Source organism: Ursus maritimus, unplaced genomic scaffold (genome assembly GCF_017311325.1).
Source record: "Ursus maritimus isolate PB19 unplaced genomic scaffold, ASM1731132v1 scaffold_6, whole genome shotgun sequence".
In the NCBI taxonomy this organism is placed as follows: domain Eukaryota; kingdom Metazoa; phylum Chordata; class Mammalia; order Carnivora; family Ursidae; genus Ursus; species Ursus maritimus.
In genome coordinates this window covers 74,630,946-74,655,868 of record NW_024426774.1, presented here as the reverse complement: position 1 = coordinate 74,655,868, position 24,923 = coordinate 74,630,946, and the positions used below count along the sequence as shown (strand labels likewise).

General features: G+C 36.7%; 1 protein-coding gene across 1 annotated transcript in view; it reads left to right on the top strand.

Annotated features, from left to right (window-relative positions):
* TMEM131 (transmembrane protein 131) overlaps nucleotides 1-24,923 on the top strand; it is a 255,390-nt gene that overhangs the window by 63,039 nt on the left and 167,428 nt on the right. The window contains exon 3 of the mRNA XM_040623556.1: nucleotides 23,543-23,583. Coding sequence (XP_040479490.1) covers nucleotides 23,543-23,583 — 41 coding nt within the window. The remainder of the gene's footprint in view (nucleotides 1-23,542; nucleotides 23,584-24,923) is intronic.

The following is a 24,923-nucleotide window of genomic DNA, read 5'->3' as shown; positions in this document are numbered from 1 at the left end:
AGGCTTCTTAACCGCCCCTCTGATTTTTATGACTGAGGTGTGTTCTTCCTTCTTCTAAACTTTTATCATATCCTATGCTTGTTTTATAGTACTTACCACTTTTGTAATTATAACGTGCTATTTGGTATCATGACTCACAATTTTTCCAAGGTTTAGTTTAAGAAAGGTGCCAAAGATCCCATGACTTTGTGGTAATGGGACTAGTATTAGAATTCTTGTCTTCTCACTCCAGGTGTGGTTGTTTGTCTTTTTCTTACATGATGCTGCCTATGATATATTTATTTACTTAATTATAACTAAGTACATGACTTAAATAGTTCTGAAACAACATTCCCCGTAGCTTGTAATAATGGCAGGAAACTAAAAGTTAGATTAAGGCAATAGAGAAAAAATAATTGTGCTAGAGACCTGAAGTAAGATTTCTGTTTGCATTTTATCATAAATTTAGATTTCAGACAATAAACCAGACAAAGAGAACAAGAAAAAAGTGATGGGTTTTAAGGTTCTTTTTCTCTGACAATAAAGCACGTAAGTGTTCTGAATGATAACTTTTTCCCCTGCTTCCAGATTTTTAAATAAGCATATCATTCATACCTTTACATAAGAGATGTTGAGAAACAACAGCAGGCAGTGTCTGCATGGTACTTGAAGAAAAGTCTTTGTACAACTTTTTATATTGAAAAACAATAAAAACTGAAGATATATAATGATCTCAAATTCTTGTAAAGCCACCTTACTAGAAAATGAGTTTAGTCTCTTTTTTCTAGTTCTTTAATCTGTTGCAAGGTGAGAACTTGGAGAACCGATAGGAATGACTATTTTAAATATCTCCCTTTAGGTAGTTTGCAGGATCTGACAAATCAGGACTGAATTTCTGGGAAAATTCTCCTTTATTGATTGATTGAAGAAGAATCCATGTCCTTTATGAACTAAATTCTGGAGCTTGATTTGTGTTTCTGTCGGTGAAGGCTGTCAGTCCCTATCTACATGGACTTAACTGTGAAAGAGTTTGTGGACTGGGACGTCACTTACTCATCTTTGAATTTGCTGAAATGCTTGGACAGGAGCTAGGTTGAGACCTCAGAGTTCTCTGGCAAAGGTAATTTTAGACAAGAACAATGTTGAGGGTAGGTGGTACCAGCTGGTTACCTCAGCCACAATGAAATCTCACTAAGATTCCTGCAGTATGTCTAATGTCAAGATGCTATATATAGTGTATTATTTATCCCCAAGTAGCAGAGTATAAGACCCTTTTGAGGGGCGCCTGGGTGGCTCAGTCGTTAAGCGTCTGCCTTCGGCTCAGGGCATGATCCCAGAGTCCTGGGATCAAGCCCCACATCAGGCTCCTCCACTGGGAGCCTGCTCCTTCCTCTCCCACTCCCCCTGCCTGTGTTCCCTCTCTCGCTGGCTGTCTCTCTCTCTGTCAAATAAATAAATAAAATCTTAAAAAAAAAAAAAGACCCTTTTAAATAGATACATGTAAATTGTTCATTTTAATATTGATAGAACATTTCCTAGGAACAACAATTTTGGTGTTGACATAATGTCATTCTTTCTAATGACAATTTGCCAGTAGGTTAAACTATTTCTTAAACTACTCCTGGGTTTCTTATGGTATGATTAGAACAGAGTATGTACATGTAGCATTCCTATCCCAGAATATATATCAAGTTTTTTCAGATTAAATTAGAACTAAATCAGAGAGTGAGTCAAAGCAACAGCCGTTGTATTGCATTATTTAAAATGAGAATTTTGCCTGAGACCATTCCTTCCCAGATCCTGAATTTTGTTACATTCATGCAGCTTGGCTCATGTAACTTTTTAAGCCCCGAAAATTAATTGATGATAAATCCATAAAAGTTGCCAAAACTCATAAAAAATTTGCTAGAAACTTTAGATTTACCTTCCTTGTTTTTTAAAGATAAGGAAAATCTAGCTCATAGAAATGAAATAATTTGCTCAATATTCAATTACTAGAGCAGGAATCCAACATCCAGTAAGTAACCAGCCTTTTTGCTTTCAGAGCTCTTTCCACAGCACCACGCATGTGCAGTTCCTCCCAGTGCATTGCCTGGGTGACCACTAATAATATTAGGTTATGATTAGAAATCACAGTAATCCTCTTAGCCCATGTTTTCTGTAGTTGGTGCTTTGGCTATCGCCATTCCTATTTGGCAAGGCTACTAAGATTTGGTATATAGAATATAGAAAGATGAAATAATTCTGAAGAGGAGCACAGACACTGAGGAATCCACTTCTCTACAGAAGACTCATCACCATAGAGGGTGCAGGTCAAGAAATATCTCACACTGTCATTCCACTCCTAGCTGATGTGAGTGGTTGGCTCTTCTTGACCCATTCCTTTGATAGATTGTAAGATTGAATAACAAAAGATAACACCTAAGAGCCTTAATCTGTTTCCTAATCTAACTTTCTTACAAACAAAATAAGATAAAGCCCGAGGAAAAGGCTTGCTTTGTATTTTCCTTTTTCTTTCTTTCTTTAACTGTTCTACCAGAACAATAAACAGAATTTTAAGATGTTGGAGGGCAAGCCCCATAATGTTCATGAATTGAAAATACATGCAGAGCTTTGTTTTTTAAAGCTCATAACTATAGGACTACAAAATTTTGTTTTCTCACTTTGGTCAAGAAACAGAAATATTCTTTTCATTGTGTGCTCATTGGTCGTTCTCAGAACCTATAGGCATCTAATATCTCTACTCACTACCTGGCTTTTAGGTACCTAAGGCAGGGATAGCTAGAACTAGTATTTTTTAAGTACTTGCTGGAGTCTCAGCTAGTTCATTAATTGGCCCCAAATTTCAGTACTAATAAGGGATACAAGAAAAATAAGAAGCAATTTTGATTCCAAAGCTCTTACACTTAATACTTTCCATCGCTCTATTGCCTGGAGGTTAAGTAACAAGGTTGCCTTAGAGGAAAGAGAGAAATTCCTAATTGTTATGCTTAGAAGACATTTCGGGTCTAAGAGATCTTTTCATACACACATAATAGATAACAAGTTCCACTTCTGTTGTGCGCCCGTATTTCAGGTGCAGGACTGTGGTTAGTCAGCCAAAGTTGTTCATGTTATAGAAATAACTCTTTTCTCAGTCTTCTCAGAGGAAGGCTGGGGAAAAGATTGTGGAAAGTTTGTCTACTATTCTGTGTCAGGTTGGTCGGGAAAGGACTATATGGAGGCCTTCCTTAACTAGACAGTTATTTGCAACACACCAAAACACTCAATTGTAAGTGTAGTAAGTAAGCATATAGTTTGGTTGTTTAGTAGTTCTCTTGTTCTTGGATGAGCTTACATTTAAAAGATACTAATTTTTAGAGATAGCCATAGTAAAACTTAACAGGAATTATAAAGAGGTTATTGGGGATAACTTGAGCTCCTAGACAAGTTGTTTAGTTTCTGTAACTAAAAGGAGTTGGAGTTGGAGCCATTGGAAGGTCTGCGTTCTAGAAGATGAATCAGGTTCATTCTAGACATAGGCAAGTATAGATGGTTCTAACTACCCAGTTAGGGATCCTGTATTGTGTCTTCTTCCAAGGAATGTATAGACATCTAAGAATTTGATTAATTTATTTCTTTTTCTTTAAGGTGTTTGTTGTGCAATATAATTCATATATACATGCATAAAATGTGGGGTTTTTTTTTTGCAAAGCAAACACCTATAAACAACCACCACCCCCGTTAAAAACTAAAAACATGCCAACACTCTCGTAAGTTCCCCCCTGAAGCTCTCTCTCAGTCAGTATCCCCTAGAGTTGGCCATAGTCCCGAAGTGTATGATAATTTCTTTCCCTAGAAGTCTTACCATCTGAGCATGTGTTTCTAAACACTATAGTTTCATCTGTTTTTTGAGGTTCATACCATTTGTATTCTTTTTTTTCCAGCTTTTTCTTAGTGTTAAGTTTCCAAGATTCTCTGTGCTGTTGAGTGTGACTATGGTTATTCATTTTTCCTTGCTAAATAGTATTGCATTATATGAATATGCCCCAATTTATATATCATTTCTGCTGTTGATGGACATTTCACTTGTTTCCAATTTGGGCTGTTATAAATAAATGCTGTCCCTTGGTGAACCTATGCATTTCTGGTATAGTTGAGTGCAACTGCTGGCACATAGGTTATGAATCTTCTATTTTAATACATAATGCCATCTGGTTTTCCAAAGTGCTTGCTCCAGTTCACAGTTCCATCATCAGGAATTGCTCTGCAATACTTCATTTTTCTTTTTTAAAGCATTCTGAAGACTGGGTAATGGTATCTTACTGTAGTTTTAATTTTCATTTCTCCGATTGCAAATAAGGTGGGGCAACTTTTCATGTTAATTTGACCATTTGAATATCTTCTGTGAAATCTCAGTTAAATCTTTTGCCCTATTTAACTGTTGGGTGGCATGTCTTTTTCCCTCTTGTTTGATAGGAGTTCTTTATAAGTCTGGATACAATTCGCTTATATATATTAGAAACATCTTCTACTTGGTGGATTACCTTTTCCACACATAATGGTGACTTTGTGAACAAAAATTCTTACCTTTAATTTTAATGTAGGTTAAGCTGTATTTTCCATTACAGTTTATACTTTTTCTGTCCTGCTGAGGAAATATTTTCCTATCCAAGGTCATAAAAATATTCTCCTGTATTATTGTCTAAATTACAGAAATTTATTGTTTTGCCTTTCATAATTATAGCTGTAATTCTAACTGAAATTGACTTTGTTATTGGTGTGAGGTCATAGTTTTATTTCTCATATAGTCACTTGTCCCTTTAATGACTATTCCCCAGTATTTTCTTTCCCCAGTATTCTTCAGTGGCACTTTAGTCCTAAGTCAAGGATCCATGTATGCATGAATCTGTTTCTGGGCTCTGTTGCCTTTTCTCATCTATAAAAGTGGTAATTCATATGGCTCAACATAAAATGTAGAAATGCAATTGTTTTTTATATATTGACTGTTACTGTGCAAACTAGCTAAATTGCTTAATGATTCTAATAACTTATCTGTAGATGCTCTGGACTAGGTCTGTAAACTATCATAATCTGAGGTTAATGACATTGTATTTCTAACCTTCCAATCCTTTTAGTTTTTAATTCTTTTTCTTGCTTCACTTTACTGGCTACAACCAGTATGATGTTGAATATAAGTGGTATTTAGTAGGTGTCTTTGACCCTACTCTGATACCTTGTCTTAGAGATAAAACCTTCAGCATCTCACTGTTGAGTGTGTTGTTTACTATAATTTTTCTCCATCCCCCCATAGATATCCTTTATTATATGTGTCAGTTGGGGTTCTCAGCAAGATCTTGAGACAGAGTTAGAGGAGTACTAGGGATTTATTTGAGGGCTACTGCCTGTGAAAAATTGAGGGAAAGGAAACAGGATTGGGCAGGGAGAGCCTCAGACAGTGATGCAGAATCTTGACCAACCCAGTGGAGAACTTTGGAGCAAAGACTGCTTTTTGGAAGCATCCCACATTGGACAGAGATAGCCAGGCCCTGCTACACCTGTTGGGCCCATTGATTGGCTGGGAGTTGCTCAGAAAGAACTTGGCCTTACCTCAGTCACTACGGTTGATCCCAGAGTGACTATAGTCAGGGGCTGATAACTAGCAGCATTTTTTCATAGCTGGATGGCAAGTCCTTCCTTTAAGGGAACTTTGAACAGTATACAGTAAAACTTTTGAAAATCAAAGGCAAACAGATACATTCTAAAAGCAACCAGAGAAAAAAGAGAGAATACCTTCAAAGAAGCTAGAATTAGCCGACAGCTGATATATTAACTGAAACAATAGGAGGCAAAGAATAATAAAATTTACTGAAAACAACTTAGAACTAGAATTCTATACCCAGTAGCATCAGAAACCAGGAATTACTGTATGGTGACTAACATAATATAATAAAAAGACATTAAAAAAAATAATAAAAATAAAAATACATAGACTTTTTAGTAGGGGAAAGAAAAACAAAGGTAAAGGTGTTGTCTAACAAGGCCAGAGAGATAGGCAGGGCAATTCTGTGGGAAGTCTTATAATAATTCTTGCATTCAACAAACATTTGTTGAGTATTTCCTATGTGCCAGGCACTGTTCAAGGAATTGTTGATGTATTGTTGAATAAATCAAAGTCCCCCATTAAAAATAAAAAAAGAAGAATTCTATACCCAGTGAAAATATCCATCACGTGTAAAGAAAAAATAAAGACATTTTCAAACAGACACGAATGTAGAGAATTTGTCACCAGAAGATTTGCACCAAAGGAAATAATGGAGGAAAATATTCTTCAGGCTGAAGGTAAATGACCTCAGAAGCTCAAACATACAAAGGGTAAAGAGCATTAAAAATAAAAGTATGTAGGGGCGTCTGGGTGGCTGACTTGGTTAAGCATCCGACTCTTGATTTTGGCTCAGGTCATGATCTCAGCATCATGGGATCCAGCCCTGCATCGAGCTCCTTGCTCGGCAGGGAGTCTCCTGGAGATTCTACCTCTCCCTCTGCCCCTACCCCCAACATATGTGCTCGTGCACATGCTCTCTCTTTCTCTCTAAAATAAATAATCTTCAAAAAAATAAAAGATGTGGATAACTAAATGAATATATACTGAGTATAGCAATAATAATAGTATCTTGATGAACACAGCATGACAGCATTCTGGTACTATTAATGCTAGGCCATTCATAGGAAGCTTAGCAGCTTTTATGTGGGTCTCTTGGACCTCTAGAAATTGGCACATTTCTTTTGGGAACCCAGTTGATACGACGTGAGGATCCTAAGCCACATGGAGAGCCCCCATACAGTCCTACAGTCTGCTGAGTGCCCACCTACCAGCCATCATCACTTTCCTGCCGCTGTGGGTGAGCAGCACCTGTAAACCTTCAGATGACTCAGCCACAACTCACATCTGACTGCAACATCAAGTGAGATCTAACCAGCTGAGTCCAGTCAGCCCAAAAGAACATGAAGGATAATAACAAAATGCTGTTTTAAGCTGTTAAACTTTGAAGTGATTTATTATGCACCACTAGATAGCCAGAACACTTAATATCATCTAATACTTGGTCTGTATCAATTTTCTTCCACCATTTCAAAAATTTCTTTTTCACATTTGGATATTTAAATCAAGATCCAAGCAAGGTCTATACATTGCATTTCATTGATATGTCTCTGAATCTCTTTTAACCCACCTCCCCATGGCATTTTTTGTTGTTGAAGAAATTGGATTTGTTTGTAGGATTTCCTACATTTGTCTGTAGGATTTCCTACAACCTAGGCTGACCTTATATTGTCTTCTTGGTGTAATTTAACATACTTCTGTCTTGTGGATTTTCTATCAGCTGTTAGCTAAATATAGTTTTGATCAGATTTAGATTAAATTTTCTTTTTTAGCAAGAATATTTCAAGGTAGTTTTTGTATAACAAAGAATATGGCTAGTCTCTGTCTCTAGGGAGACTTCAAATATCGGAATATCCTTAGTAATAGAATTGTCTTTGTTATGCATGAGCCCTGGTATCACATCTGAGTTAATGCCTAATAAGATGACTCAAAATGGGCTGGTCAACAGAAAAACCAGTAATGTGGTTAGAGGGTTTGGACTTTCAGCCATCCCAAATGCCTTCAAGAAGGAGAAAGGGGGTAGAAGTTGAGTTCAGTCACATAGGTGGCCAATGATTTAATAAATCATACATTTGTAATGAAACTCCAATAAACATTCTGGACACTGAAGTTGTATAGAGCTTTCTCTATACACCTATGTGCCAGGAGAGTGATATGCCCTGATTCCATGGAGAGAGGGCACAGATGTTCTGTGTTTGGGGCCTCCAAGACCTCACCCTATGTGTTTCTTTAGAAGAAAACTAATTTGAGTATAGTTCTAAGTTCTAAGCTTGAGGGGGAGGAATCATGGAAACCCACTAGATTTGTAGTCAGTTGGGCAGAGTGCACATGGCCTAGAATCCCTAACTTGTGGTTGTTATATGACATAAGGACTGTCTTGTTAGGGACTGTGCCCTTTAATCTGTAGATTTTAATGCTGACTTGAGGTGGTTAGCATCAGAATTCTATTATGGTATACCAATACTGTTGTATATTTTTTATTGTTTTTCATCAGAAGACATGTCAGGTTGGTTGTCTTGGATTTTTAGGTCAAGATTTTTATATGTAGGGCTTTAATGGTCCTGGAAATAAAGTATTGTAACATTACTCCTGTTGCTCTTCTAAGTTGGAAGTTGGCAGACTTTATGTAAAGGGCCACGTATTAAATACTTTGGAGTTTGTGTGTGAAATGGTCTGTGTCCCAACTACTCAAGTTCTGTCATTGTACTATGAAAACAGACGTAGGCTATACATAAGGAATAGCCATAAAACTTATATTTACCTGGGGCGCCTGAGTGGCACAGCGGTTAAGCGTCTGCCTTCGGCTCAGGGCGTGATCCTGGCATTATGGGATCGAGCCCCACATCAGGCTCCTCGGCTATGAGCCTGCTTCTTCCTCTCCCACTCCCCCTGTTTGTGTTCCCTCTCTCGCTGGCTGTCTCTGTCTCTGTCAAATAAATAAATAAAATCTTAAAAAAAAAAACCAAACTTATATTTACCAAAACTGGTGGCAGGCAGAGGATTCTGGGAAGATGGTGGAGTAGAAAGCAGGAGGAATCTGTTTCCCCATGTAGACAGCAGTGCTATTGGTAGAATCTAATTTCTTTTGAAGGCTTACAACTTCCAGGGGAAGGCTTGGGGGTAAATTGAAGTAAATTTTACTTCAATTCTTAGTTCAGAAACAACTACCTACTCCCACCCACCCACCCTGTGGCAGGTAGCTGTGCACATGTTCGCTGAACAGCTTGTACACAGCTTGTGGTAGCCATGGTGGGAGAAAAAGGAGCTTATCCTCAAAATACTGGGGAGCCATGCCCTGATTGTTACTTCTGATCTCAAAGGTGTAGACAAAGAAGGTAGCTGTTGTTGCAACTCCACCCATTATTAAAAGTTCTCCACCTGAAGTAACTCAGAAAACTTAAAGGGCTAACAGCCTTTCCCCCCCTCTTTTATTTTTTTCTTTTTCCCCTTTTGGGAGCCAGACATTAATGAATAGGACATTCAAAACAAATGAATATTTGGGGGAAATTAGAAAATCACTACAAATGTTCAGGGAAAGCCTCAGGCTCATAAAAGATCTGCGAGGTCCTTAAGTTCTGGCATAGATGGACCCTACAATAATCAAAAAAGCAAAAACAATAGAAACAAACTAAAAAAGCAAACCCTAGGAAAGGGGGAGAAGCTGATGTCCAGGGTTACTACATTATTAGATTCACATGTCCAATTTTCAACAGAAAAAATAACACATACAAAGAAATGTATGACCCATTCATGGGGGGAAAAAAATCAACAGAGATAGAAACAATTAAAAAGAACCAAACAGGAATACTGAATTGAAAAAATTTATTAGAGGGTTTCAGAAGCAGATTTTTTTCAAGCATAAGAAAGAATGAGCAAATGTGAAGATGTGTTATTTGGAATTATCTAGGAAGAGGAGCAAAAGGAAAAAAGACTAAAAAAGAGTAAAGAAAGCCTACAGGAACTAGGGGATTACATCAAGTGAACCAATATATTATATATTTTATTTATGTATAGTGGTTGTTCTGGGGTGTGGGTTGTGGTGGTGGCTAGAAAGCCTATTTAAAGAAATAATGACTGAAAAGTACCAAAATCTTGGGAGGGCAATAGAGAGCCAGATTCATAAAGTCCACAGGATCCCAAATAGGTTAAATTTAAAGAGCTCTACACTGAAATACATCATAGTCAAATCATCAGATGTCAAAGGTGGAAAGTTTTGAAAGCAGCAAGAGAAAAACGACTTGTCACAATGGAGCCCTGAGAAGATAGTCAACTGATTTCTTAGCAGAAACCTTTCAGGTCAAGAGAGAATGTGATGATGTATTCAAAATGCTGAAAGAAGAAAACTGACAAGAATACAGTATCTGGCAAAGCTGTCCTTCAGAAATGAAGGAGAAATAAACATTTTCTCAGACAAACAACAGCTGAAGCTCATCACCACTAGACGTGCCTCAAAAAAAAAAAAAAAAAAAAAACTAAGGGAGTTATTCAAGCTAAAATGAAAAAAATATCAGCAACATGAAAATGTATGAATGTATAAGCTTTCAACTCTAGCATAAATACAAAAGTATGAAAAATAACTATAGCTGTAATAATTTATTAATGGATACATAATATAAATGATGTAAATTGTGACATCAATTACATAAAATGGGGAAGAAGTAAAAGTGTAGTTTTCATATGTGATTGAAGCTCAATTGTTAGTAGCTTAAAATAAAATGTTATAACTATAAGGTGTTTTATCCACACCTCATGGTGGACACAAATGAAAAACCTTGTATAGCAGATACACAAAACAGATATCAAAGCATATACCGATACAAAAGAAAAATCATCAGATTACAAAGGAGTGTCAAGAGAGGAAAAAGGAACAAAGGTACTACAGAACAACTAGAAAAATAATTAACAAAATGGCAATAGTAAGTCCTCACTTATTAATAATTACTTTAAATGTAAATGGATTAAATTCTCCAATCAAAAGACATAGAGTGGCTGAATGGATTTTTTAAAAAACAATATCCAACCATAATCTGCCTATAGGAGACTCCCTTTAGCTTTAAGGACACACATATGCCAAAAGACCTGGGAATAGATACTCCATGAAAACAGTAACTAGAAGAGGCAGGAGTGGCTATTACATCAGACAAAATAGACTTTAAGTCAGAAACTGTCACAAGAGACAAAAGAAGGTGATTATACAAAAGAGACATTGTCATTTGCAAAAACATGGATCAACCTGGAGGACAAAACAAACAAAGAAAAAAAGAAACAAACAAAACCCAGACTCTTAAATACAAGAAAAAAACTGGTGGCGGCCAGATAGGAGGTGGGTGGGTGGATATGGGAGAAATAAAGGAGATTAAGATTACACTTTTCTTGATGAATTGATGCACTTTGTCAAATGTGGGGTTTTTTGCATCTCTTGAGATGATCATATGGTTTTTATCCTTTTGCAAATATTGAATGACCCATACATCCCTGGAATAAATCCCACTTGATCATGATAAATGATTCTTTTTCATATATTTTTGGATTTGGTTTGCTAATATTTGGTTGAGGATTTTTGTACCTATGTTCATCAGAGATACTGGCCTGTAGTTTTCCTTTTTGGTAGTGTCTTTATCTGGGTTTGGTATTGGGGTAATGCTGGCCTTGTAGAATGAATTTGGACGCTTTCCTTCCTCTCCTATTTTTTGGAATAATCTGAGAAGAACAGTTTTAACTCTTTGAATGTTTGGTAGAATTCACCTAGTGAATTCTTTGGTGAATCTTTCTAGTCTGGGACTTTTGTTTGCTGGGAGTTTTTTGATTACAGATTGGACTTCATGGCAAGTAAGGAGTCTGTTCAAATTTTCTCTTTCTTCCAGATTCAGTTTTAGGAGCTTATGTTTCTAGGAATGTATCCATTTATTCTAGGTTGCCCAATTTGTTAGCATATAATTTTTCATAATACTGTCTTATAATCCTTTATATTTCTGTGGCTTCAGTTGTTATTTCCCCTCCTTCATTTCTGAGTTTATGTATTTGAGTCTTCTTTCTCTCTCTCTCTTGCTCTCTCTCTCTCTCTCATTTGATGAGTCTTGGTAAAGGTTTATCACTTACGTTGATCTTTTCAAAGAACCTGGTTTCATTAATATGTTGCATAGTTTCTGTTATATCGTTAGTCTCTGTTTCATTTATTTCTGCTCTAATCTTGTTTCTTTCCTTCTTCTAGAGTTTGGCTTTGTTTCTTTTTCTTCTTTTTCTAGCTCAGGTAGGTGTAAAGTTTTATTGCTTATTTGAGATTTTTCTTGCTTCTTGAGCTAGGCTTGTATGGCTATAATCTACCCTGCCAGTTTTTGCTGCACTCCAAACATTTTGGACCATTGTTTTCATTTTCATTTACCTCCATGTATTTTTTTTTATTTCTTACTTGATTTCTTGGTTGACTCATTCATTGTTTAGTAGCGTGTTCTTTAGCCTCCATGTATTTGTGTTCTTTGCACATTTTTTTCTTGAGATTGATTTCTAGTTTCATACTGTTGTCGTCAGAAAACATGCATAATATGATTTCAGTCTTTTTGAATTTATTGAGGCTTGTTTTGTGGCATAACATGATCTATCTGGGAGAATATTCCTTGTGCACTTAAAAAGAATGTGTATTCTGCTGTTTTGGGATGGACTGTTCTGAATATATCTCTTAGGTCCTCTGATTCAGTGTGTCATTCAAAGCCATTGTTTCTTTGTTGATTTTCTTTCTGGATGATCTATTCATTGATGTAAATGGGGTATTAAAGTCCCCTAGTTTTACTGTAATACTGTCAACTTCTTCTGTTAATAGTTGCTTTATATATTTAGGTGCTTTCATGTTTGGTGCATAAATATTTACAATTGTTATATTCTCTTGTTAGATTGTTTTATCATTATATAGTGTCCTTCTTTGTCTCTTGTTAGTCTTTGTTTTAAAGTCTATTGTTTGTGATAAAAGTTTGCTACCCTAGCTTTCTTTTAATTTCATTTTGCAGGGTATATATTTTTCCATCTCTTTACTTTCAATCTGCATGTGTCTTTAGGTTATGAGTCTCCTGTAGGCTGCATATAGATGGGTCTTGCTTTATCATCTATTCCATCACCCTGTGTCTTTTGATTGGAGCATTTAGTGCATTCATATTGAAAATAATTAGTGATAGATATGTACTTACTGCCATTTTGTTAACTTGTTTTATTGTTGTTTTTGTAGTTCTCTGTTCCTTTCTTCTCTTGCTCTTTTCCCTTGTTGTTTAATGGCTTTCTTTATTGATATGTTTGGATTCCTTCCTTTCAATTTTTTTGCATATCTATTACAGGTTTTTGATTTGTGGTTTCTATTAGGTTAAAATACCTGCCTTGTGCAGATGGCAGTCAATATTAAGTTGATGATCACTTAAGTTTGAATTGATTCTAGAAGCACTAAATTTTTACTCCTCTATACCCACATTCTATGTATATAATGCCATACTCTCCATCCTTTTATTTTGTGAATCCTTTGACTCATTTTTATATATGTAGTTGATTTTACTGTTTTTGTGCTTTAATGTCTTTACTGTTTTTATAAGTGATGAATTTACTACTTTTATTATGTTTGCATTTACGTATGAAATTTTTCTTTTCATAACTCTTACTCCTGATTATGGCCTTTTCTTTTCAAAGAATTCCCTTTCCTGTTTCTTGTCAGACTGGTTTAGTGGCAATGAACTCCTTTAACTTTTGTCTGGGAAACTCCTTCTGTCTCCTTCTGTTCTGAATGATAGCTTTGCTGGGTCGGGTATTTTCTATTGCAGGTTTTTTCCCTTTAGCACTTTTAAGATATTATGCCACTCTCTTAAGGCCTGCAAAGTTTCTGCCGAAAAATCAGCTGACAGCCTTCTGGGGTTCCCCGTTTTCTCTTTCTACTTCTCTTTCTGGTTTTAAAATTCTCTCTTTATCACCGTTTTTGCCATTTTAATTATTATGTGTCTTGGTGTGCACCTCTTTGGGTTGATTTTGTTGGGGTTTGTCTCCTAGATCTGGATTTCTGTTTCCTTCTCCAGAGTCAGGAAATTTTCAGCTGTTATTTCTTCAAATAAATTTCTTGCCCCCTTTTCTCTTTCTTCTTCTCAGATCCCTATAATGCAGATGTCCTATGCTTAATGATGTTGCTGAGTTCGCCTATCCTATTTTCATTTTTTACTTTTTTCTTTTTGCTGTTTCAGACGCTTGTTTGTTTTCCGTTACTCTCTCTTCCAGCTCACTGATCTGTTCTTCTGCCTCCTTTAATATGCTTTTGATTCCCTCTAGTGTATTTTTTATTTCAATTATTGAGTTCTTCATCTCTGATTCATTCTTTTTTACATATTCTATCTCTTTGTTGAAGGTCTCACTGAGCTCCTCCACTCTCTTCTCAAGTCCACTAAGTATCTTTATGACCATTACTTTGAATTATTTATTAGGTATATTGCTTATCTCCATTTCATGTACCTCCTTTGGTGTTTTTTGTCCTGTTCCTTCATTTAGGACATATTTCTGTCCCTCATTTTGTTTAACTCTGTGTATATTTCTGTGTATTAGGAAAAATCAGCCCTGTTTCCTGATTTTGAAAGTGGCTTTCAGAAGAAGAGTTCTTTGGTGCCCTGTAGCACGGTAACCCATGTTCACCAGAACCAGGTGCTTCAGGGGTGTCTCCTGTGTGGGTTGCGTGTGCCCTACTGTTGTGGCTGAGCTATGTTTGCTTTCAGTGCATTCAGCTGCAGTTGCCCACCTTACCGGTTTGGGGCACAGTTTGGTCCCTGTGCTGTTAAGGAGTCAGTCTGGGGCCATCTTGCACTTGTAGTTGGGTGGTATCGAGTGGTCAGACCAGATGCCTGCCCACAGCCCATTTCCCCGGTCCACAGTTACATGGAGGTTTTTGTTGCTGGACAGGGCGGGCAGTCAGATCAGGTGTCTACTCCCAGTTCACCTGCTGGGCCTGCAGTCAAACTGGTGTGTGTGGTTATATTCCCCTTTTCCCAGAGCAGGAGTTACTTTGGAGTGGTACTGGTCCCTGCCAGGTCTACTTGCTAGAAGGAACAGAGCAGGAGCCACTTTGAAGGGACTCTTACCAAGTAGGGCAGGTTGGATGGAGCAGATCTGCAGGAAAATGCTAGTGTGTGGTGCACAGTCCTAGCAAGTAGGGTGTTTTTACTAGCTCCCACAGGTGTTCAACTATGTGGGAGGGTGAGGATGGAAAGTTCTTTTGTTCTTAAAGAAGTCTCTTAAAGATTCCTGCTCCTCCAGGACATGTTCTGGTTTTAGTAAATAAGTCACCTTCACATATACCCCAGGTGCTTTTCAAACTGCTGCTTCTGTGAGGTATCTCCATGGGATGTTTGTCTTGTTTTCTCTTTGAAGCCAGAGACTCAGTTTCCTAAGGCCCTCTGGCACTCGCAGAATTAAGCCCGCTGATTTTTAAAGCACCCAGAGTTAAGCTCCACTGAATGTAAAACTTACAAAGTTAAGCCCCACTGGTTTTCAAAGCCAAATGTTATGTGGTCCTATCTTCTTAGGGTCGGTCCCCATGTCTGGGGTTCCTGGTATGGAGTTTGTTCTTATCATTTCCACGTGCTTGTTGTGTCCCTGCTGCTTGTGGTTAGTTAGCCTTGCTGGCAGATTGATTCCCGACTACATTTCTTTTTTTTTAATAATAATATTTTTTATTATATTATGTTAGTCACCGTACAGTACGTTTCTGACTCTGCTACCCTTTTGAATGTGGCCTCTTCTCTACAATTAACTATGCCAAGTCTGTTCTTCCAGTCTTCACATCATTTTCTTAATTAATTACACTGATGTTGCTGTTATCTAGGTGTGTCTGTGGGAAAGAGGTGAGGTTAGGATCCTCCTACTCTTCCATTTTCCCAGAAGTCCTCAGTATTTATAAGATAGATATCATACAGAGTATCGTCTCCAACCACAAGAAGATGAAATTAGAAATCAGTAACAGAAGGAAAACTGAAAAATTCTCAAATTTGTGGAAATAACACAAGGGAAATTAGAAACTGTAGAGAGATGAATGAAAATGAAAATGCGACATACCAAAAAGCTGTGATAACACCAAAAGTGGTGGTAAGGAGGAAATTTATAGCTGTAAATGCTTATGTAAAAAAAAAAAAAAATCTCAAATCAGTAACCTAACTTTACAACCTGAGGAACTATAAAAATAAGAACAAGCTAAACCCAAAGCTAGCAAAAGGAAGGAAGTAATCAAGATTAGAACAGAGATAAATGAACTAGAGAATAGGAAAAATAGAGAAAATAAATGAAACCAAAAATTGGTTCTTTGAAAATATCAACAAAGTCAACAAAGTCTTACCTATGTGGATTAAGAATGAAAGAAGGCCAAATTACTAAATTCAGAGATGAAGGTGGGGACATCACTACTGATCGTACAGAAATAAAAAGGATTATAGGAGAGTACTATGAACAGTTGTACACCAACATATTGGATAGCCTCAATTAAATGACAAATTCTAAGAAACACAATACTTACCAAGATTAAATCATAAAGACATAGAAAATCTGAAGAGACCTGTATAACTGGTAAGAAGAGTCAATCAGTAATCCAGAATCTCCCAACAAAGAAAACCTGTACCTGATGGCTTCATGGTGAATTCCACCAAACATTTGAAAAGCTCCCAATCCTTCCCAAACTTTTCCAAAAAATGTAAGAGGAAAGGAACATTTCCTAATTCATTTTATGATACCAGCCTTACTCTGATCCCAAAACCAATGACACGACAAGAAAGGAAAAGTACAGACAGTATCCCTCATGAACACTGATGCAAAGTCCTCAACAATAGACTAGCAAACGGAGTGTAGCATCATGTAAAAAGGATGATATACTATGTCAAAGCATGGAAGCAATTCAGGGGTCCATTGACAGATGCATGGATAAACAAAATGAGGTTTATACATAGAACACTTATCAACCTTAAAAAGGTGAGAAACCCCTGACATATGATATAGCATGAATGATTCTTAAGGATGTACACTAAGTGAAATAAGTCAGTTACAAAAAGATAAATACTGTATGGTTCTACTTATATGAAATACTTAGACTAGTCAAAATCATAGAGACAGAAAGTAGAATGGTGCTTGCCAGGCATGGAAGGAGGAGGGAATGGAGAGTTGTTTAATGGATACAGAGTTTCAAGTTTGCAAGATGAAAGGAGTTCTAGAGATACATGGTAGTGATGGTTGCACAACACTGCAAATGTTTTAATGCCACTGAGCTATAAAACTAAAAATAGTTAAGATGGTAAGTTTTACGTTATGTGTATTTTACTACAATAAAAAAAAAAGGAAAAACAAAAATTTGGTGGCAGGCTAGACTTGGATTATGGACTGTAGATTATCAACCACTGTTCTAAATTTTCTTGGGAATGGCCTTACTATTTTCTTAAGATAAAGGGAGAGGGAGCTATGATTTTGACATACACAGAATTATAAAAGTACTCTTTTTTTTAAAAAAGTGGTTCTATTACAAAAGAAATATATGCTTGTAAAAAATATGGAAAATTTGGAAAAACAGTAAATAACTGTAAGTAGTATTTACTGGATATTGCCAAGTGCCAGGTACTCTTTTAAATTCTTAAATACATGAGATAGTTATTAATTATATGATCATTTTTCAGGGGAGATATTAACCCAATATGTGACAAGTAAGTGGTAAAGCTAGAATTCAAAACCAAGCTTTTGGACTCTAAAGCCTAAGTTCTGAACCACTGTGCCTAGTAAAGTGGGTACTTGGGAGTTATCCTTGTATCCCAGTACCCAAATGTAATACAAGTTAATACTTCGATTTATTTCTTTTCCTTGATTTTCTCTGCAGACATAGCTTTGATTTCTCATTCTGCATAGTCAGTTTTGCAATATAACAACAATTTTGTGCCCAGAGTAGCTATTTCTCATCGTGTCAAGTTAATTGCCTATTGTTGGAGGTGGGGAAATGTGTGGGACACTAGAAGGTCCTCATCAGAGGCTAACATCTGTATAGCTCTTCACAGTTGACAGGAAGCCTCCTCACATTTTACCCAAAGTTACTTGGCTAGTGAGAACAGACCTGGTATTTGAACACAGGTCCTTTGGTTTTGTTTTTGTTTTTTACTTCAAATTCTGAGTCTTCTCAGAACTATCTGCTCTCCGTCTCATGCCCATTTTTGACTCTGTACTCTCTTCACTTTACCATTTCATACCCTCTGTTTTAAAAATAAATGGTACCAAAAAATTCAAATAGCTGGCTCAAAAAATAGCCTTAAAAACTAGGGATAAAGAACACCAAAAGTTATTAAAATGGTATTAAAATATACAGACAGCTCTCAAACCTTGTACAAGAATTAGCTCATAAATGATTGTAGACTTAAATATAAAACTATGCAAAAAATACATCAAACTATAAAACTTTTAGAAGAAAGCATTGGAGAAAAGCTTCAGGATATAGGACTAGCAGAGTTCTTGAGACCAAAGACTTGATACCAGAAGTACAATCCATAAAGGAAAAATTTGTAAATTAAAAGCTTGCTGTCCCAAAGACCATGTGAAGAAAAAGCCAGAATATAGACTAAAAGAAAATATTTGCAAGCCATATATCTGACAAAGGACCTAGTTTTTAGAATTTATCAAGAACTCTCAAAACTCAATAATAATATCCAGTCAGAATCAGCAAAGGACATGACCAGACATTTCACTGAAAAAGATGTACAGATGGCACAAAAGACACTTGAAAACTGCTCAAACATATTATCTGCCCAGAAAATACAAATTAAAGGCCACAAATTCGCATATCTTTTCATTGTAAGATTATTAATGTTGTAACCCTTATCCGTGTGCCTTTTCTCTTCCCTTTTTGGGGGGTAGGGGCATTTACCCTGTCTGTTTTCGCCCATTGTTTGTCAACATTTCTGCATCATTTTGTATTAGGTATTTACAGTTTATAATTGGGCTTTGGTTTCCTAACACAGTCCTTTTGTCTTTTTTAAATAGACGATTTATCTTATTTAATCATACTATATATTTATTCCATCTAATTTTTATCTTTTTTGTTTTCTCTGTCTTGATTTAGGAGCTTAATTTTCAGATGTACATTTAAAATATGTTTAAACCTTTACTTCTCAAATTACTTCAAAAACATAATGGTGTCTATTGTGATCTTTCTCTTTCAATACTTAGGGTGTTTTGTTGGCATGTGCTGAGATTTTTATTCTTGTTTATTATGATTAAATGATTTTTCTATCTTGTGGCTTTCACTTTAAAAACAACATTTACTTTCTGCTTTTCTAATCTTATTTCCACAGTTCCTTTACCGTGACCATCTGCCTATCTTTCACAAGACAGCTTCCTCATTTGCAATTCTTCATGAGTAATCTTGTTGCCAGATTGTCTTCATGAAGAATTTTTTCCCCCTTAAGAAAGTGTACATGGGTGATAAACTTTCTGAGTTCCCTTTCTGTCAACTTCGCATGAGAACCACAGAGTTTTGCAAGGTCTCGAATTCTTAGGTTACGTTCTTTATTGAAGTATGAGTGACACACAATAAACTGTATGTGTTTAAAGTGTACAGTTTGAAAAGTTTAAATATTTATACACTTGTGAAACCATCACTGCAATCAAGATAACATATCCGTCACACCCAAAAGTTTTCTTGTGACCCTTGGTAATCCCTCCACCCTCACTCTCCATCTCTAGGCAGTTGCAATCACTGATCTGCTGTTACTGTCAGTTTATATTATAAACCATCTTATATAAATACATTCACACAGAATGACTTTGGTGGGGTGGGTGGGTGTCTGACTCAGCATAATTATTTTGAGATTCATCTATGTTGTATTATCAGTTTATTCTTTTTTTCCTGCTCAAATGTTATTTTCTGCTCTTTTAAAAATAATATATTCATTGTAAAATGATAAAGAAATGTTTGAAGAAAAAAGAAAGATTCCCAGTCTTTATTCTTTTTTTATTGCTGAGTAGTATTCCATTGCATAGATATACCACAATTCATTTATCCATTCACCTGCTAACAGAAATTTGGGTTGTCCCAGTATTGACCTGCTATAAACATGCTGTAAACATAAAGCTGCTATAACCATTCCTGTGCACGTGTTTTTCTTGTGTTTCTCTTGGGCACATATCTAGGAGTGGAGTGGCATCATCATATGATAAGGGTATGTTTAACTTTGTAAAAAATTGCAAAGCTTTTTCTAGAGTAGTGGTTCTATTTTACATTCCCACTGACAATGTATGGAAGTTCTAGTTGCTCCACATTCTTTCCATCTCTTGGTGTATTTTCAGTTTTGGACATTACAATAGGTGTTAGTATATCATTATAGTTTAAATTTGCTTTTCCTTAATAACACACTGAGCATCTTTTCATGCGCTTAGCTGACATTTTATAATTGCTTATTTTTGAAAATGGTATGGTTTTTTTATTTATATTCACAAGTTATATGTTCAGTATACAAGTCTTTCATCAAATATGTGGTTTGCAAATATTCTTCTTTCAGTATACGGTTTGCCCTTTCATTTTCATAACAATGTCTTTTGGTGAGCATATTTAAAAAAATTTTTTTGAAGTCCAGTCTGTCAATTTTTTCTTTTACAGTTAGTGGCTTTTGTCCTGTTCGTGAAGTCTTTGTTTCCAAGATTACAAAGATAATCTCCTGTCTTTTCTTGTTGAAGCTGTATAATTTTAGTTTTTATGCTTAAAACTATGATATGTATAAAAGTAATTTGAGTACATGGTGTGACATAAGGATAAAGGCTCATTTTTCCCTTACATAAGTCTGTCCTGTTGTTCCAACACCATTTGCTGAAAAGATATAGGTTTCTCCATTGAACTGCATTGATGCCTTTATTGAAAATCAAATGACTGTACATGCTTCAGTCCATTTTTGGACTTTCTCCAGTTCTCTTGACCTATTTTTCTATCTTTATGCCAGCTCCACACTGTCTTTATTTCTATAGCTTTTTTAAAAATTGTAGTAAAATATAGGAACATAAAAATGACAGTTTTAGCCATTTTAATTGTATATAGGTCAGTGACCCTGAATACATTCATATTTGTTTTTGCATCACTACCGTCCAGCTCCAGAACTTTTTCATTATCCCAAACTGCAACTGCTCTGTATTCATTAACAATCACTTCTCATTCCCTTCACCTTAACCCTTGACAACCACCATTCTACTACCTATCTCTATTAGTTTGACTATTCTAAGTACTTCACATAAATAGGATGATGTAGTATTTGTCCTTTTGTGACTGGTTTATTTCACTTAGTATAGACTTTGTCTTCGAGGTTCATCCATGTTGTAGCATATGAATTTTCTTCCTTTTTTTAAGGCTGAATAATGCTCTGTTGTACTTATAAACCACATTTTTGTTTGTCCATTTATCCATTGGTAGACACTTGGATTACTAACACACTTTATTGTGGACCATGCTGCTATGAACATGGATGTCCACATATTTGTTTGAGTCCCTCCTTTCTACTTTCAATTCTTTTGGGTATATGCCCAGAAGTGGAATTGCTGGATCATGTGATAATTCTGTGTTTAATTTTTTGAGGAACCAGTGTATCATTTTCCACCACAGCACCACATTTTACATTCCCGTTAATAGTGCACAAGGATAGCAATTTCTCCACAACCTTACCAGCACTTGTTTTTTTCTGGTTTTTTGATAGTAGCTATCCTGGTGGTAATGAGGTGGTATCTCATTGTAGTTTTGATTTGCATTTCCCTAATAGTGATGTCGAGCATCTTTTCATGGGCCCATTGGCCATTTTTATATCTTCTTTGGAGAAACATCTATCAAGGTGTCCACCCCTTTTTTTAAGATTTATTTATTTAAGACAGAGAGCAAGCATGTGAGCAGGGAAAGGGCAGAGAGAGAGGGAAAGAGAGACTCGGGGCAGACTCCACGCTGAGCGGAGCACAATGCAGGGCTTGATCCCAGGACCCTCAGATCCTGACCTGAGCTGAAACCAAGAGTCAGACACTTAACCAACTGAGCCACCCAGGCTGCACCCCACCCCTTTTTAAATCAGATTTGTTTATTTGCTGTTTATGAATAGCAAAGTTGAATTGTAGTGGTTCTTTATATATTGGTATATTAACCCTTTATCAGATATATAATTTGCAAACGTTTTCTCTCATAATAAAAAATGCAGGGGCTCCTGGGGGGGCTCAGTCAGTTAAGCATCTGCCTTCAGCTCAGGTCATGATCTCAGGGTCCTGGGATTGAGCCCTGGGTCAGGCTCCCTGCTCAGCGGAGGGTCTGCTTCTCCCTCTGCCTCTGTCCCTCCCCCCTGTTTGTGCTTTCTCTCTTGCTCTCCCTCTCTCTCAAATAAATAAATAAATTCTTTAAAATTTTTTTTCATAGTGAAAAGTTAAACATATTTTTAAGCACAGAAAATAAGAGTTGAGAATGAATACCCATTTACTTACACTGAGATAGATTAACATTTTGCCATATTTGCTTTATACACACAGGTACTTCCATGCACATTCAAGTCATATTGCTGAAACATTTTAGAGAAATTACAGACATCCTGACACTTCACCATCACCCGAGCACAATAAGGACATTTTCCCACATCTGCCATATTTCTTCCATATACAGTCTCCAGAATACCATTGCAAAATAATATATATTAATGGGAAAAATAATTCCACAATTCTGCTTTTTCTAATTACCACATAGAAGCTAACCTTTTGGGATAAGTTCACTGATGGTATTCCTTAGAGTTTTGGCATTTTCTCACATATCATTATTAAGAACTTCCTCAATTGTCTACTGGTTTCTTGTTTTCTGTCTTGTTCTCCTCTCCACCATCCTGTCTGCACTGTCACCAGAATAGTGTCTTTAAAATTAAATCAGACCATGTCTGTCTCTCTCTCTCTTACTCCTTCAGATCCCTTGTATTGCACTTAGAGTAGAGCAAATTCCAAATTTCTTACCGTGGCTTCTTACCAGGACACGGCATAGTCTAGCCCCCACCCAGCCCTCCAACCTCATTTTCTACTTTTCTTCCCCCATCCCTCTGAGCTCCGTCCAAGTAGACCTTCTATTTCTTGAACGTCCAGGCTCTTTCCTGAAGTCGGACCTGTGTGCATGCACCACCACACAGGCCCTGTGTCCACACACAGCTTTTTTACACTTGATCACATTCAGTGTAGATGCGATCTCTTCCGACAGGCCTTCCCTCATGTCATATTGAAGCACATCACCTATTTATTCTCTTTCACAGCACCTTTCCAACATTTTCATAGTTCTTTCATATTTATTTAGGTTTTTTAAAAAGATTTTATTTATTTATTTGAGAGAAAGAGAGCACAGAGGCAGAGGGAGAGGGAGAAGCAGACTCTCTGGGGAACCCGATGCAAGGCTCAATCCTAGGACCTTGAGATCATGACCTGAACTGAAGGCAGACGCTTAACCGACTGAGCCACCCAGGTGCACCTGTATTTATTTAGTTTTAAAAGTCTGTCTCCCTCTTGCTCTGCCCCCACAACCTTGAGCTCCCTGGTGGCAGGAACTGTTGTACACTGGCACTTGCCACACAGTCGGTAAGCAGTGAGCAATGAGAGGCACAGGTAGCCTCACAATGTGGTTGTAAAGAGGACTCTTCTCAGAGGATGTATTGGTTTGGCAAAATTTTAAAAATCAGTCACATTACTTTGTATTCTTTTCACGTGTAAAATTTAATCCCAAATTATTCTTTCATTTGAATTACATAATGTGACAAATCATTTCCTATGATTTAAGGATTGGGTTTAACCTGAAACTCTCAGTGAGTATAAGATCAAAGTTGAAACTGCAGTATATTTTGGATGTTCTGTATGTCTGTAGTAGAAAGGTTTGTTTTCAGTATTTTCGTTGTTTTCTTCCTTTCACAGACTGAGACAACACTTGGACTCAGTTCGTATCAACAGAAGAGGTAAGGAAGGAATGAATATATATATATATTTTATAACATATAAAATTTTATGTATTTAATAAGATACTAACATAATTTCAGTTCCTTTTGGGGGATTCCAGCAATGCTGTCTTTCTCTTGCACCAGCTTTTTTGGTGAAGAGGGAAAAGCAAGTTAAAAATCATGTTATGTCATGTATTTCAAGTATGGAAAACCCTGTTGAGATCTGAGCCTTTCTTCCCATCGTATCCGGGGAGGATCAGCTTTGTAACTCCCTAGTAACTTCTCGTGGCTATTGCTGCCTTTTATGGACTGACTATTTCTGTCCTCAGTTACCACAAGGTGTCTGCCTACAGGCCCCTGGGGGAGGAACTCAGAGCAGTGAAACCCAGTCTTGTGACTGGAAGAGACCCCTTTTGAACACAGCTTCTCTATGATAACAAACAAGAGAGTTGTTTTACCCTCACATATTATGAAAATATGTACATGCATGTGAATTTGAAGATAGCTTCCTCACATCCAAATTCTTTGGTCTTTTGGTAGCTTCCCACATCTAAAGGGAGACAATATAAAAGAAAGTTACTATCCTGATAACCTTTCCATACGCAGTGAGGGTCTGCACCTGGTATTTAAAGGAGAATGAGAGCTGTGAATTAGATATCCTTGAATGTCCTCAGGCCAGGGAAACACAGATTGCATCAGCAAAGAACTTTGTACTGAGAGAGAAGTAGCACATACTCAGATTAAGACAATTAAAACTCCACTTCGTAAATACAGTAATGAAACTCCTTCAGTATTCACTGGTTTTGCTCTTTTCACTCTTTCGGATCTGCAGTAACATGGCCCTACTTCCTCATTGTTCTGTGCGTCTGCCTAATTTTATATGTCCTCTTGAGACCTGCTTTACCCATGAACCCTACCCAAAAGATACACCCACTGCTACAGTAAGATGTAGACTTCTCTGCTCTTGTATTACAAAGCATAACGCCACCCCTCTATCCCTCTACCCCTTCCCAAATATTTTTGGCACCGGGTGGATTATTTCCAGAACACTACATGTCTAGCTTGATGCCACCTTGGCATGAGCATCTGAGAACCCTAGAACTCTCTGACTCCTCTAGAGCTAAGCTAGTGGGAAGAAAGCACACCTGTTATCTTGTGCTGCTTCACTGTTACTTTATTCCAGCAGTTAGGAAACTAGCTATGAAATTTTATTGGCTACATTTATGAAGATGATGTTATTCACCCATGATCAAGATTTGGCTTTAAGTTATTTTCCTAGTATAATGAAGAATTTACATCAATACATAATTATATTCTGATCTCATGTTCCACTTATCTGTGATCCACATCTGCCTAAC